A 15,174-nucleotide genomic window follows, 5' to 3' on the forward strand; every position below is an offset into this window, starting at 1 on the left:
TGAGCTACACACTTCCTTGTGTTAGTCATTCTCTCAGATATTCTGGCCATAGCAGGTTTTAAACACACATATTTGGTCAGAGAGCTCAAAGCTAAATTGGCGATCATCTTCCAAGAGGAGTGTGAAGGGCTGAAGGACTGCACTTGCTTTTGTTTTAGTTTCTAACATTCCATTTCTTGTTGCTTGGACAGGACTGTTTGGTTAGTACTTTTTATTTTTAATTTAAATATAGTTGCACTATTTACCCTTCCTTCCCATCCCTCCCCCTCCCTCTCAAAGTCATGGCCACTTTTCTCTCTCTCTCTCTCTCTCTCTCTCTCTCTCTCTCTCTCTCACACACACACACACACACACACACACACAGAGAGAGAGAGAGAGAGAGAGAGAGAGAGCCCTACTCATACGTACAACCAGCTGAATGCACTCAGTGTTGCTTGTGTGTATTGGATTTAGAGCTGATTACTTGGTATACCTTGGTATGACTACTTGGATAATCAACAACTTGGCTCATCCCTGGGAATGACAAGTTCTTCCTCTCAGCAGTTATTGGATGTCTGTTGATCATTCATTATGGGCAGGGTTCCATGAGATTCCTGCTTTCCGTTTTAGCATATCTATCCATGTGGTCATTGTTCAGATCTTATTCCGATAGCCATATTGTTGAGGTATCTTGGGTAAAGCTTCCCTGTCACTTCTAGGAGACAGTCTCACAGCAGACTTCCTGTTCCTCTGGCTCACACAGTCTTTCCACCCCATCTATGATCCATCAGTGAAGGGAAGAAAGCAACTGATGGTATCATCTAGCTGTAATGTCTACGTACCACAACAATGATCAGTGTGCCAAGATATGCCTAAAGGTGCAGTAGTGGCACTCCTATCTCGGCTGCAACCAACAGATGTCACATTAGACTTAAAGCCCACTCAACAGAATGAAATCACACCTGAGACTGTAAACCCAGCCAATGCCCAGGGCTAATGAGTCCATGGACCTTACAGGGGGCCATACTACTGCCACTTTAATAAGATATCATAATTCCAAACTGCATGCTATTTGGACCCACAGATAGTGTAGTTCTCACCTCTCATCAAAGATGCCTCCCTTAGCAGCAGATGGAACATACATAAAACTACAACTCTTCAAAACATAGAAATCAGTTGACCAAGGGGTACCAAGCCCCAGTAGATGCTTCTGCAGCACAATTCCTGCACCTAAGGCATCATTCTTTTATCTTTGTTTCTAAGTTTACTAAATAGGTATTGTATATATGTTGGAGTGTAATTTGGTTTTGCCATATGATTATATTACAGATGACTAAATGGTATTAATTATATATAAAATCACACATTTTTGTTTTGTGAAACAGGGTCTCTCTACATAGCCCTGACTATCTTGGAATTCAGAGTGATAAGGCATGTGTCACCACAACCAGCCAATAAATTTACTTTTTAACAATGGCAGTATTAGAGATACTTAAGTATGAAAATCTTAAAATTGTGGTTCTCATTTAAAATGTCTCCTGTAGGCTCAAGTGTGAACTGCATGGTCCCCAGAAGGTAGCATTATTGAGGGAGGTTGTAGGACTCGAGGGCATAGTAGCTAGCTGAAGACAGTGGGTTACTAGGGCCATTCATTCTCATATTCTCATAACCCCCACTCTCTCTCTCCCTTACTCCACATCTCAAGGAGTTATACAATTTTTTGTGCTACCTGTTTCTGCAACCACGATGTTCTACCCAAACACAGAGCAACCAGCTTCAGATTCAACTCTTTGAAGCCACAGAAGCCACATTCCCTGCAGTTTTTACACTGTTGCAACATTGCATTATAGAACACCCATCTTCAATGAAACCTTCAATGAGACATCTCACCCCTCTCCTCCTCACATCAGCATTGTTGCCAGCTGGAATTTAATTTATAAATATGGTACTTACACATAAATATGCAAAATAAAATCTTTACTGAAAATTGACTCCTTTAAAAACAAGCTTTGACTTCTTTTCACACCGCAATGAATGGCTTCAATTGAAGTCAAACATACTGACATAATACACTTAAGTAGTTATTCTGGGTAACCCCATGAAAGGTAGCATTTTTCTCCCATGTTCATCACATACACAGAAGGTACTTACATGAAATTCACACAGCCTGTGCCAGCTGGTGGGGCAATCCAGACAAAGCTGAGGTTGGTTGTAGGCAGGTGACTCACATGAGAGGCCACCACACTGCACATAAACTGGTTACCAAACTGGTGGTCGGACATGATCCCTGTGAGACAGAAAAGGAGGGGTTTTACAAAGAAAACAAAATGAACTCCTTCCTACCCACCAGCGCATGATGACATTTTATAGACATTTTTATTTTATACTAAGTCTCATTAAACTAAGTGACTTCCCATAAGTTATGTAATTTTCTCTTTTCCTTGATAGAGGTAAATTGATCATTTAAAACATCATTATCATTAAAGACCTATGAAAGCCATCGCTAGAGAATGTGTTTGCCTTTGTAGGTCTCTACTGATCACCAAATCCCCTCAGATCAGCATGCACTATCAAGTCTGGATTTCTCGGAGCTTTCAGAGACGTGGGAGACCACACAACACAGTAGACTGGGAGGTATGTTAGCACAGAGATGCTCTGGGAGATACTTACAGGATGTGGACTTCTGTTGGGCTATGTCAGAGGGGATCAGGTTTACCTGGCAATGCCACCATTTTCATACTGGAAATCTTACAGCTCAGGGAACAGTACTCCAGACCTAGTTCACTCTCAGGGGAACATGGTTTGACTCTTAGAATACAGCTTTCAAAAATTGGAGATAATGGTATTACTATCTTAATTTTCATGTTGGTGGTGTGAGGACAGAGTGGGTCTAAGTTAGTGACTTGGTTGGATAAAAGCAGCTGTGTTAACAGAAAGAAGGGTGTTGATCATTTTGTAGTTTGTACCATGTTCCAGCTTTTGTCTATCTATGTGTGGGAATATCCAGAGTGACACTGCTCTTAGATGGACTTGCCTAGGGCTGTGTTCTGTGACCTTGCTTATGTTCAATATGAAAACACTATGGCATAGCTGCAGGTAAGTCAGCACCTACTGAGGTATCGGGGATGCCTCTGATCCCTTTTAACAGAGCTTTTCTTTTAAATTTTACACAGATAAGAAATATGAATTAAAAACTAAACAATAAGGAGATAACCTATTTAGAAAATAGGTTGAAGAGATTTTGTACCAAAGAAAGTATATATGGTAAATACGGTACAAAAGTATTCAAAATATACACTACTCCAAAGTACACATTAAACAACACAGCAACTACCTATCAGAACCACCCAAATCCCGAACACAGATAATATCACCTGCTGATGCACATACACACTGAGTTCACAAAACCCTTCAGCTCCTTTGGAAGACAATTTTCTTATAAAACTAAAACTATTCTTATTATAACATATAGCAATGGTCATCCTTGCCACACTCCCATGTGAAATGAAAACTTGCGTGCGTGCATGCACGCACACACACACACACACACACACACACACACACACAAATGTTTAAAGCAGATTTGCTAATAATTTCTAACACTCGGAAGTAACTAGAAGGTCTTTCAGGAGAAGAGTGAATAAATTACCTATGATCTATCCAGGCAATGGAGCCTGATTTAGTTAAAATGGAAAAAATAATGAACAAACTCTGAAAGAATGCAAAGAAAACTGAAATACATATAGTACCATGCAAGAGTAGCCAATCTGAAATGACTACAGGATGCCTGATTCCAGCTAGATATCACACTTTAAAAAGGGAAAACTAGAGAAGCAGTTCAAAGCTGAGTACTCACTGGGCCTGGCAAGGCAGAAGGGAAGAGCAGAACAGGGGTCTGAGGGCAGAGGGGCTATTCTATACAGTGCTTCAATAATGGACCGCAGCCATTATGTAAATGCTCAAACCTCACAGGACATAAAATACTCAGAGTAGCACCTAATAGATGCTATGTGCCCTGGGTGATAATGATGTGCCAAGTGCAGGGTCATTGATCTTGACAAATGTGCTACTGAGGGCAGGATATCAGCTACAGAGGTAGGGTTTTTGCCTTTTTTCCCCAGTATGTAGAGGCAAGGGCTATATGGGTAACTTTTAAACTCAATTTTGCTGTGAATTTAAACTTGTTAAAAAAAAACTCACATATTAACTAAAAAAAATAAAACATTGCCAGGAATAGGAAACTAAGTTTCAAAATTCTCTCATTTATTGAAGTTGTAGTTTTGAGCAAATGCTTTATACTCTCTCAAATAAAAAAAAAGAAATTTCTGTGCCCCCTATATCTGAAGTATAATAAATTTGTTATAAGACAGAAGGAAACATATCTGGTACTACAAATGCAGCCAAGAATCCATGTTTTGGGAGCTCACAGTCTACAGGGGTGAATCCACTACTCCTGCTCTGTTGGTCCATGGACATAAAAATTTAGATTTCACATGGAAGACATGGGGTGTTTAATTCTCATAACAAACAAGACATAAGGCAACACTCCATGATGCATTTAGCGAACTGTTCATGATAAATACTGCGGTTCTTCCTGTCTATCAGAGTAATTTTATACAATAAAATTCTCAGTATTTCCCCACAAAGCTTCTCAGACCCATTCACGCCATGTATGCCCGAGCCATCCTCAGTGGCTACTCAAATATAACTTGATTTAAAGTAGAAACATTTACTTTTATTTGCTCAGAACTACAACTTTAATAAGTGAGAGAATTTTGAAGCTTGGTTTCCTATTCCTGGCAATGTTTTAGCTTTTTATTTACTGTGTGTTTTTATTTAAGACAAGTTTAAATTCACAGAAAAATAAAGAATTCAGTTCTTCAGTTGCTCTAATCATATTCCGAGTGCAGAAGAGGTAGCTGCAGGTAGGAGTGGGTTTGGCAGCGGAGAGCAGACCACATCCTTCCAATGTAGAAATCCCTATTAGGTGGCCGATGCACAGAGCAAAACTCAGCTTCTCTGGATTGACCTGTCACCGTTTTTTAACCTCAGCTTCAGCACTGTCAGCCTGTAAGTCCTTCCCATACCCTTCCACACTTTACACCTGAAATATCAAGTGGGCCCCTCTGCTGTGTTAACACAAATGATGCCCTCTAACTAAAATACAGTCTTCAACTGTCCTCTGTCACCTCACAAATCCTACATTGGGATTCACTATCATCTTTTCACCTCCAAGACAACCCGATGTTCCCCTCCTGGTTTCTGCTGGATTTACTTAATCCCAGAATACTAGAAGTCATCTGGAAAGTTCTGCCTCTTATCCTCCACTGTATCCTCCATCTCGTAGGAAATCAGATATCCTTCTGGCACCTGCCACGGTATGCATAGTCAATATGTAACTTACCTAGTCATGCTTTCAACGGTTTCTCATTTCTTGAGATTAAAAACTAATACATATTTTTATTAATTTATTTTCCAACTTAGAGCATTAGCATTTCTATGCTTTATTTTGTTGTGTGATATTCTCATTGCTAAACTGTCCTGGGTTTCATTCCCCCCCACCCCGGGATTCCACAGCAGCACCTTACCCGTTTTTCTGTGCCCCATGACTCTCCCTATTCTACCAAAATGAGTTCTTAGAAAGGTCATGTCCTGCTTGCCTTCCTGTTCAGGCTTCCCATCAGCCTCCAGCAGAATGCAATCCTCACCTTCTCTCCTTAAGTTTAACACACTATGGCTTCCCATTCTCCCTAGATTGTCCATTGGGTCTGAGCTCTAAGTGCCAGCCACCAGGCTTAGAAGTATATGCCCTCTCATCTTTAATAGACTAAGTCCCATGTCCTCTTCAAGGGCAGGATCAATCTAGCTTCTTTAATACTAGGAGGAAAGACACTGAGGTAGGGATATATCAACCATGGCCTCATCCTCAAAGACTTCCATCCTGCTTACGGCCTGATTCCATGTGTGGGTAGGTGCCCTTTCTGCACGTCACAGCAATGCACCCGTTCTTCCATCTTACACATGACTTTCTCCCCACACAGTATATGAGAGTCCATCTTTTTTTTTTTTAAAGAAAAGTTTTTATTACTTTTATTTTTTTTTTTACAGTCAATCATCACCCACCTCCTGGTCCACTCTCTTTTAAACATGTAACTAGATAGAGAGCACTTTAACAGCAAAGTGCTCTATTGTCCTTACTTTAAAAGTCTTCAACCATGAAAAGAAAAAAACAACATGAAGAAATTCTGTATTTGTTTGCATGTGGCCTTATCATAGTAACTGCTTAGTCTGAAGATAATACAATAATAATGTGATTTCCCCATAGAAGTTTACAAATGAAATCATTCTGTGTTTTCTAGAATGGTAAAATACCTATTTTTAATATGTTTCTGAGATGTACTATTCATTTCCTTGTAAATTTTCAGAGGGCTTCTGTATGCCAACAATTTTCCAGTATTCCAGTCCTTGGCTAGGTCTTGCCTATTTTGCTTAACTGATTCTTCTTTTTTTTTTAAATATTTTTTATTACATATTTTCCTCAATTACATTTCCAATGCTATCCCAAAAGTCCCCCATACCCTCCCCCCCCCCCCACTTCCCTACCCACCCATTCCCATTTTTTTGGTCCTGGCGTTCCCCTGTACTGGGGCATATACAGTTTGCGTGTCCAAAGGGCCTCTCTTTCCAGTGATGGCCGACATCTTAATCATTGTATTCAGGCAGACAGCACAATATATGCCCCTTCATAGATATTTAAGAAGTATTTTCTGTTTAAATATATAAACAACTTTAAAAATGATAAAGATGTAGAAAGTACAACATATGCATGTCTTTTGATCAGAATAAGTCACAACTGATCTAGAAAATGGAAGAAACGGGCTAGTTTTGCAAGGTAAAAATGTTATTGTCTCACTTCTATTTTCAAGCTGCATCTTAGACAAAATTCATCAAGCCAGAGAAACCATGAGGTTACAGAGATAATGAGACTCACAGGGAGATGACATTCCCAGAGCAGACTCAAGAGCCATGACTCAGGAACTGCCACTCCTCTCCTGGTCAAGCACGACGCAGGGACCCAATGTGTGGAAATGACACATCTGGAAGTCAGTCTAGCCACAAAGGAAAATGAACACTCCAGCTATAATCATGTGGGAAGGGAAATTAATGGAACAGACTAAGGTTTCAAACTTTTGTAAGGTGATTCATGTCAAGTAGCTTCTCTTTCCTCAAAATTTCTCTTAGGGACTGAGTCGATGTCTAGGTCATATACTACCTTACTGAAACTTATAAGCTGCTGACATACACATATATGCCATATATATGGCTGACATGTATGTGTGTGTGTGTGTGCATGCATCCACCCTGTCCTGAGTATGTTAAATATGTTATAGAATGATATTCTTGCTAGTCAGCTGTCTAGGACAGCAGTTCTCCAACCTGACTGTCCAGTGGTACTTCTAACCTGAGTACAGGAATTTTAAAAAGCTTACCCACCAATTATTATTTGTAGCCAGTACTTGAAGATTATTATTACTATTAGGTATTATTAAATAAAATTATAAATGCTGTAACTATATAGTTATAAATTAAATTAGTGCGTGTTAAATAACTATACAATGATTATAACTTTAGTATTATCATTATTGTTAACATTATCTAGAATTCTGAGGTTAGGGTTAAAACTATTCAAGTGATAAAAATTTCAAAACAATTTAAAAGTATCCAACAGAGTCTTACTGAATGGCCTTTGTAGTAATAATGTAAAATATCCTATATTTTTGTCCATTACTCCAAATCTGTCTTCCAGAGCGTTTTGTCTGTGGATGTATGCTACGGGGTCTGTGTGACGTATATGAAGGCAAGAGGACAGCATTGGGTACCATTCTTCCAAAGGCTGCCCACCTCTGAATTGAGCTAGATTAGCTAGATAGCAAACAGCAGATCCTTCCTGTATCTACTTCTCCAGCACTCTACAGAGCTGCAACCATTAGAAATGTATTTTCTTTAATAGAAACCAGAGGGGGATAATCTGGTTTTCACAGAAACCTATTTTGCATATAAAATAAATGACAGATTCTACCCAAAATGACTTGAGCAAAGAAAGCAGAATAAACTAACCTTACATATGTGCTAACTGGATGCTACTGATAAAAATGCACATTAAAACTATGAAAGCAATTCATATGTACAAATACAATAGTGAAAGTGAATGTCAACAGAAACACTTCCTATGATTGGGACCATAATACTGATGTGTTATTCTTACCAGTTGGGATACCAAGAAAATGAACAACAAAAAAAAATTGCTCACAGAAGTAAGGAACAGAGCCTGGATTCTAACCAGGGCATTTGGTGAGTAGCCAGGACGATATACTGAGTCTTAACAGGAAAGTTACAGTTTCCCCTTTTCACATGAAGCATCAAGGACATGAGACAGTCCCCTGAGCTTTGAACACACAGATCTGTAGCCATTGTCAGCTTTGTCCCTATTCAGCCCCATTCTGACATCTGGGGAATGCTGGTCCTGAGCACTGAGACCTCCGCCAGCTCCAGAGTGTTCTGAGCATGGTGTGAATAAACCAAAGAAAAGAGGATTCTGCACAAACACAGACATCATGATCAGGGTGCACCCAGAAGATGACAGAAAGAGAACGACAGCAGCCAGAACGGCTTCCACTGTCCCACAGACACAGGTCATCTATCTCCTCAAGGCCGGGGTCATGACAGACGAGCGATTCCTGTATGTGACTTAGGATCGTATTCTTAAGATATCTGAAATCTAACTACGGTAATAAATTTATCTTTACAGTTTTTCCATGCTACATGGAGGGAAACAAAACATGATGAGTTTTAATCATACTTGTAAAAAGAAAAGAACTAAAATAGAAGGGTTTAATTAATCTGTTTCTCAAGATACAGATGAAAATAAAGTGTACATGTATGCTGTGCCTTTACATGTGTGTCATGCAGTTACAGTAAGGGCTTTTATGTTCACTATTGTGGCTATATGGAAACTATCACACAAAACACTTCTCATAGAACTTCTTCCCTTCAGTAAATACTTTGAAGAGAACATGGCTCTCAGCAAAAGTAAACATGTGTGGTCTCCTGGTCTGACATAGGACAAGGACACTACTTTACCATACAAAGTCTGAAGTTCTACAAAGTGACATAGCTGTTACGATTTTTCCATGTCATTAAAGCCCTTTCCTTTTGGATGTTTTTTATACATATCTGAAAGGTGCAGTACTCACAGACAACATATAATCTTCATATAAGCAAACAATAGAACTTTAATATGCCCATCCCTTTTATGAAATCCGGGGGTTTCAAGATCATTGTCATACAAACTATTAGACTATTAGTTTATTACTATCCAGTATTTGTCTTCTGAAAGCTGTGGTAGGAGAGGAACCCAGAGCAGTTTCCTTTATCCATATCACACCTCTGCAAGGCTCATCTAATGATGGCTTTAATTATTCTAAACTTGCCTCCATGATCCCTTTTTAAGGCAGTGACACACATTTCTGTGCCTTCCGGGATGTCATTTTCTCTGACAAGTCTTCAGTTATTTTAAGTTTGTGACTAAACCTTGTATGAACCCATTTCCCTGAGGAATGCTGCTCTATCTTTTAGTGTGCACACTGTGGGGTCCTCGAAACTGTAACCAGGAGTTCTAAGACTCCCCCTCCCTAAAATAAAATGTCCATAGTCTCGTAAGTCTTAGCTTATACACTTCACTTCTAAACACCACTCTGAAGATTTCAGTACCCCAAATAACAATCTTCGGAGGAAGTTATATTCATGTTAGGCTTCATGGATCAAAAATAAGGGTTACTCAAGTCTGTTGAGTTTGTGATTTTCCACAGTTAGTATCAGGAGCCAGGAACATGACCTGGTTTGGTTTTTCACACATTCCAGATGAAAACTTCTATGCATGCACATGATGAACCCCAAAATTATAATTATTAATTATATTAATGCCTCCGAGTCTTAAACAGTCAACGAAAACTGTTGCTGCCAATCAAACTGATAAAATGCAGAGAGTGTTATTTGCTCTTTGGAAGATTTGAAGAACAGTTGGTAGAATGTTTTCTAGAAAGCTTCCTGCATGCTTCTATGGTAATGCCTCATTCTGAGACAGATCCCCATTCTGACAGTTTTAAGTCACAGTGGCTCCCCTGTGCAGCAAAACCAACCAGTTACACTTGAATGTTTACAGCTGCTGAGTTTACAGATCAGCATCCTTTCCAAAGAGCAAGTGGAGCGTGTACTGTCTTTTCCTGACACCGAGCTGCTTCACCAAAGGCCATCCCTGTTGCCTTCTTCATAACATCACACAGGCTCTTTCCTGAATAGCTGTGTACTGGTGGACAGCTAGGATATGCTGCCTGGCTAGCAGGCACTACCCACAGCACACACCACATCACACTAGCTACCACAGTATGTCCACAGTAATGAAATGTCCACAGTAACATTTCATCTTACTACCTGGGGCCAACTTATTCCTCTGACCTCATTTTGTTTATTGATATCTGGTTGATATCTGATTGGAGTTGCACTTTACACTATAGGCCAAAGAAATAATTAAAGAAGAGGTGTTTTGAAATATAAACCCATGGCAATCTGGGGGCTGAAAAGAACTTCTATAAGGCTTTCTTTAAGAGAGCATCAGACTCGAGGCTGTGGCTATGGTGGAGCAACACTAACTCCAGGGAGCCTCCTTCATCCTTGCAAGTCTGCCCTCCTCACTATGAACGGAATGTCCATTTGACCCCCTTTGGAAGCATATAGCAGTAATTATTAGGCAGAAACTTTAACTACAGAAGTGAAAACTGTATTTTAGTCTTTCTCTGTCTCTATTAGACTCACATAAAATTCCATTAAGTATGAATTCCGATCTAACATGGTAAGTTAGAGGCAGTGCAACTCTTGACGTACCCCAAATGCTCTGCATGTAGAAGCAGGATTTATTTGTCTTAACTATGCCTTCATACAGGCAACCCTAAAAGTGTCCCTAATTCTAAATAACCTATTACTGCTGCCACATTGGAATAGCTCTACAACAAACTTCTTTATCAAATATTTGGCCTTTGTTAGAACAAATAATCCCATGGAGTTCTATTTGTAACCACCCAAAGTCTCCAAGGCACAGAGACTCCTCCAATGCCTGTGAAAGGTTGTGTCATTAACACTGTCTTCTCTGCAGTAGTACCATCTCTCAAGAAGCTTTCTAAAACAGTCTTTTCTGAGTTTCTTTGAAAGTTCATATAAAATATGTTACCTAAACAAAGTTCCGGGGACACTGTGCTGCTGTCCTCATTTATGGTTCACAGAATTCGATCTAATTGAAAGAATCATATAGACAAAATACAGCCTCTCTGGAAGGGCCAAATAAACCTGAATGCAAGAGGACACATACACTATCTCATCTCCGAGAGCTTTCCTTCAGAAACGCTTCTGAATCTACTCTTCACATCACAGATCATTGTTTGCCCTCATTGAGGATGTGTTCTGAATTCTCCTGCTCACAAATTCTATTCTAAGAATATATTTGTGAGATGAGTCACTTCTGAGAAAATATTAGAACATATATTACACGCTATCAAGGTAATGGAACGATAGGAGCTGTCCGTGGTACTGAAGCTCACGCCTGCTGGGTACCCAGAATGTACCTGCTTTTACTCAAGGCATTATAGCTCAATTAATATGTTCCCTATATTTTCTGTCCCTTTGCTGTTGCAACTACTCATCAATAGAATCTGAGCAGAGGAACCACCAGACTGATTTCCAGAATGGTTGTACCAGCTTGCAATCTTACCAACAATGGAGGAGTGTTCCTCTTTCTTCACATTCTTGTCAGCATCTGCTGTCACCTGATTTTTTTTTATCTTAGCCATTCTGACTGGTATGAGGTGGAATCTCAGGGTTGTTTTGATTTGCATTTCCCTGACGACTAAGGATGTTGAACATTTCTTTAGGTACTTCTTGGCCTTTTGATATTCTTTGTTTAGCTCTGTACCCATTTTTAGTAGGGTTATTTGATTCTCTGGCATCTAACTTCTTGAGTTCTTTGTATATATTGTATATTAACCCTCTACCAGATGTAGGATTGGTAAAGATCTTTTCCCAATCTGTTGGTTGCTGTTTTGTCCTATTGACAGTGTCCTTTGCCTTTGCAATTTTATGAGGTCCCATTGGAGATCAGTCTGGTAGTTTCTCAGAAAATAGGAAGAACATCAACCAACCAGACCCTCCAGAGCTCCCAGGGACTAAACTACCAACCAGAGAGTACACAAGGAGGGACCCATGGCTCCAGCAGCATATGTAGCAGAGGATGGCCTTGTTGAGCATCAATGGGAGGAAAGGTCCTTGGTCCTGTGAAGGCTTGATGCCCCAGAGTAGGGGAATGCCAGGGCAGGGAGGCAGGAGTGCATGGATGGGTGGGTGAAACAACCTCATAGAAGTAGGAGGAGGGGGTGGGATGGGGGTTTCCAGGGTGTGTGTGGGGGACCAGGAGAAGGGATAACATTTGAAATGTAAATAGAGAAAATATTCAATTAAAGAAAAAAGAATCTGAGCAGAACTGCAATGCACTATTTCGTAGATGAAGCAATAAGAAAAGATAGGCAACTTATATGTTCTTTTGTTCTCTTGCTTTCAAGGCAATGCTGAACCAAGCTTGAGAACAGCCTCCATTGCTGAAGATCAGCATGGAGACTAACCCACCAGTGCTATCTGGTCCACGTGGCCTTCAAGTCAAGGTACGATTCAGACTAATCTGCTCCAACAGCAATGTCAGACTCACCTTGCTACAGCATCATTTAAATGCAAATCCTACCATAGTTCATTCCCTTGCTATGTTAGTTCTGAAGACAAATGATTTGGTCTTACTGATTTTGAACCATCCCTCAAATCATTACATGGTAAGTGAATAACCAAACTTTGTAGTCTGCTTTTGTTTTCTTCATAATGCTATGCTTTTTCAGAAAGACCCATCTACTTTAGAACAGTCAAGGCAAAACTAACAGGGATAGACTGCATAGAACTAATTGATAAGACCCATTTCTATCTTTTTTTTTTTTTTGGTGAAGGCATTTGCTCAGTACTCATATTTGTATTCATATAGAATTATGGGTGCATTAAAGAATGTTAAGAGTAGCAAATTAAATCACACACAATACTAAGAAGTATAGCTTAAAATCTGTATTGTAATACAATTTACTGTAAGAACTTACTACTATATAACACAGTAGCAGATTATGTGCCAGAAGGAAGAATTAGCAGGGGTGGCAATGTAGGTCAGTGGTTGAGCACTTGGCCATCATGGACAGGTAGCCCTGGGTTCAATCCCAGAACTGAGCAAGAAAGCAGTAACAATGAATGAAGATTTACGAAAAAAATGTATTCCATTCATTTCTCAGTATTTTCATGTTTTCCAGACCCTCAGTACCTAGGTATTTCCTGAGTGAGACAATACTACCTTAAGGAAAAAAACGCTTTTCGCATAAAAAACACTTTTCACCATTTCCATTTAAGATTTATTAAAATTCATGCTTCACTATGTAAACAATTAGAATATTGAATCTCAAAAATGTATGTTTTCCCCTTTGAATCTAAATGATTACAAATATATTTTTAGTTTTCAGATTTAAGATAGATTAGAGAATGAGGAATGGAGCAAATGAACTCTATAAACTGAAGTTACACTGAAGAGAATGGAGAGAGATAATATAAACTGAAGAGAATAATGACTTGAATTACACTGCTTTGGGTATTATTTGAATATGGAGTTACTGGAAACCTGCAGTGCTAACTATTTTTTCACACATCTCAACTGCAGATTCCCCTCCCTTAGCTACTCCCAGTCTCCCCCCGCCCCCCGGGAACTCAGATCCACTCTGCCTCCATTGTTTTTATAGGCAAACTATTTGTTAGATTAAATTTTTCTCCCCTCAACCTTTCATTTTAAGTTTTTTTAAAATTCCATACTCTATATAATTAGAAATGATCACATCTATTCCTATTTTCTCATTCTAACTCCTCCCGTGTTGCATCCAACAGCTCCCTCCTGACTTCATGTTATCCTATAACCCACTAAGCCCAGCCAGTGCTGCCTACCCAAATGTGTACAGGAGCATGGAAAAACTATCAGTCATTAAATGCTATTTAAAAAGCATAATTGTTCTTCCCACCTACAACTATTCACTGACAACAACTCCTCTGGAATGGGCAGGGCCTAGAGACCACTCACTCTCTGTCAGACTTTTGGCTGGCATGATCTTGTGTAGGTCTTGTGCAGGTAACCACAGACACTATTAGTTCAGAATTGCAACAGCCAGGTCATGTTATGAAAACCTCAGTTTCTTTTAATAATGACTGGATTTTTAACCTTGTTTCTCATTCAGTTCTTTGCATTAATCCAAATGATCATTTTTTTAATAACATGGCTTCTTTTAAGCCTTATCAACATTTTATCTTTAATGTAATTGTATAACCATATACCACACCTCTTTTGTTATTGGTAAAACTTTAATGAGAAGGGCCCCCATAGACTCGGATGTTTGAGGAGTTGGTCCCTAGCTGGCATAACTGTTTGCGAATGATTTGGAAGCATGGCCTTGTTAAAGGAGGCATGTCGTTGGGGGTGGGCTTTGAGGTGCCAAAAGTACTTGTCACTCCCAGTTAGCACTCCCTAACTTGTACCTGTGCATCAGGACATAAGGTTACAGCTATTGCCCAAGCACCATGCCTGCCTGTATGCTGCTATGATCCCTATGATGGCGGCCATGACCTCACCCTTTCTAACCCCAATAAACACCCCTAGGAGTCGCTGGTCTCATTGTGTTTGTCACAGCAATTGAGATGTAACTAAGGCATAAAGTTAATATAATTTTTACATATACTTTGAGAAAAGTAAATTTAGGCATAGGCTTGGAATTATTTTACAGTATGCAATTGAGAAGACGATCACCCCTGTTTTAAAAGAGTTATTCATAATTTTATGGTTGGAAATAAAGTATTATACCTAAGTGCTATGTTAGAATATTAGTATATATAATTTGCAGAGTAAAAATAAACATGTACATGCTCTAAAAATCTAATAACTTTGTCAGTTTAGAAAATCAAAATAAAACATAATTTTACAAGCATCACAAGGAAATAATAATAAAAACAATCAGAACCTGCTAAGCT

At 39.3% G+C, this 15,174-nt stretch overlaps 1 protein-coding gene across 2 annotated transcripts in view; it reads right to left on the reverse strand.

The window, feature by feature from the left end:
- The window catches only part of Reln (reelin), a 460,252-nt gene that overhangs the window by 340,941 nt on the left and 104,137 nt on the right, over positions 1-15,174 (reverse strand). For both annotated transcript variants that reach the window (NM_001310464.1, NM_011261.2), the window contains exon 3: positions 2,131-2,266. In NM_001310464.1, the coding sequence (NP_001297393.1) occupies positions 2,131-2,266 (136 nt within the window). The remainder of the gene's footprint in view (positions 1-2,130; positions 2,267-15,174) is intronic.

Source organism: Mus musculus, chromosome 5 (assembly GCF_000001635.26).
Source record: "Mus musculus strain C57BL/6J chromosome 5, GRCm38.p6 C57BL/6J".
NCBI lineage: Eukaryota > Metazoa > Chordata > Mammalia > Rodentia > Muridae > Mus > Mus musculus.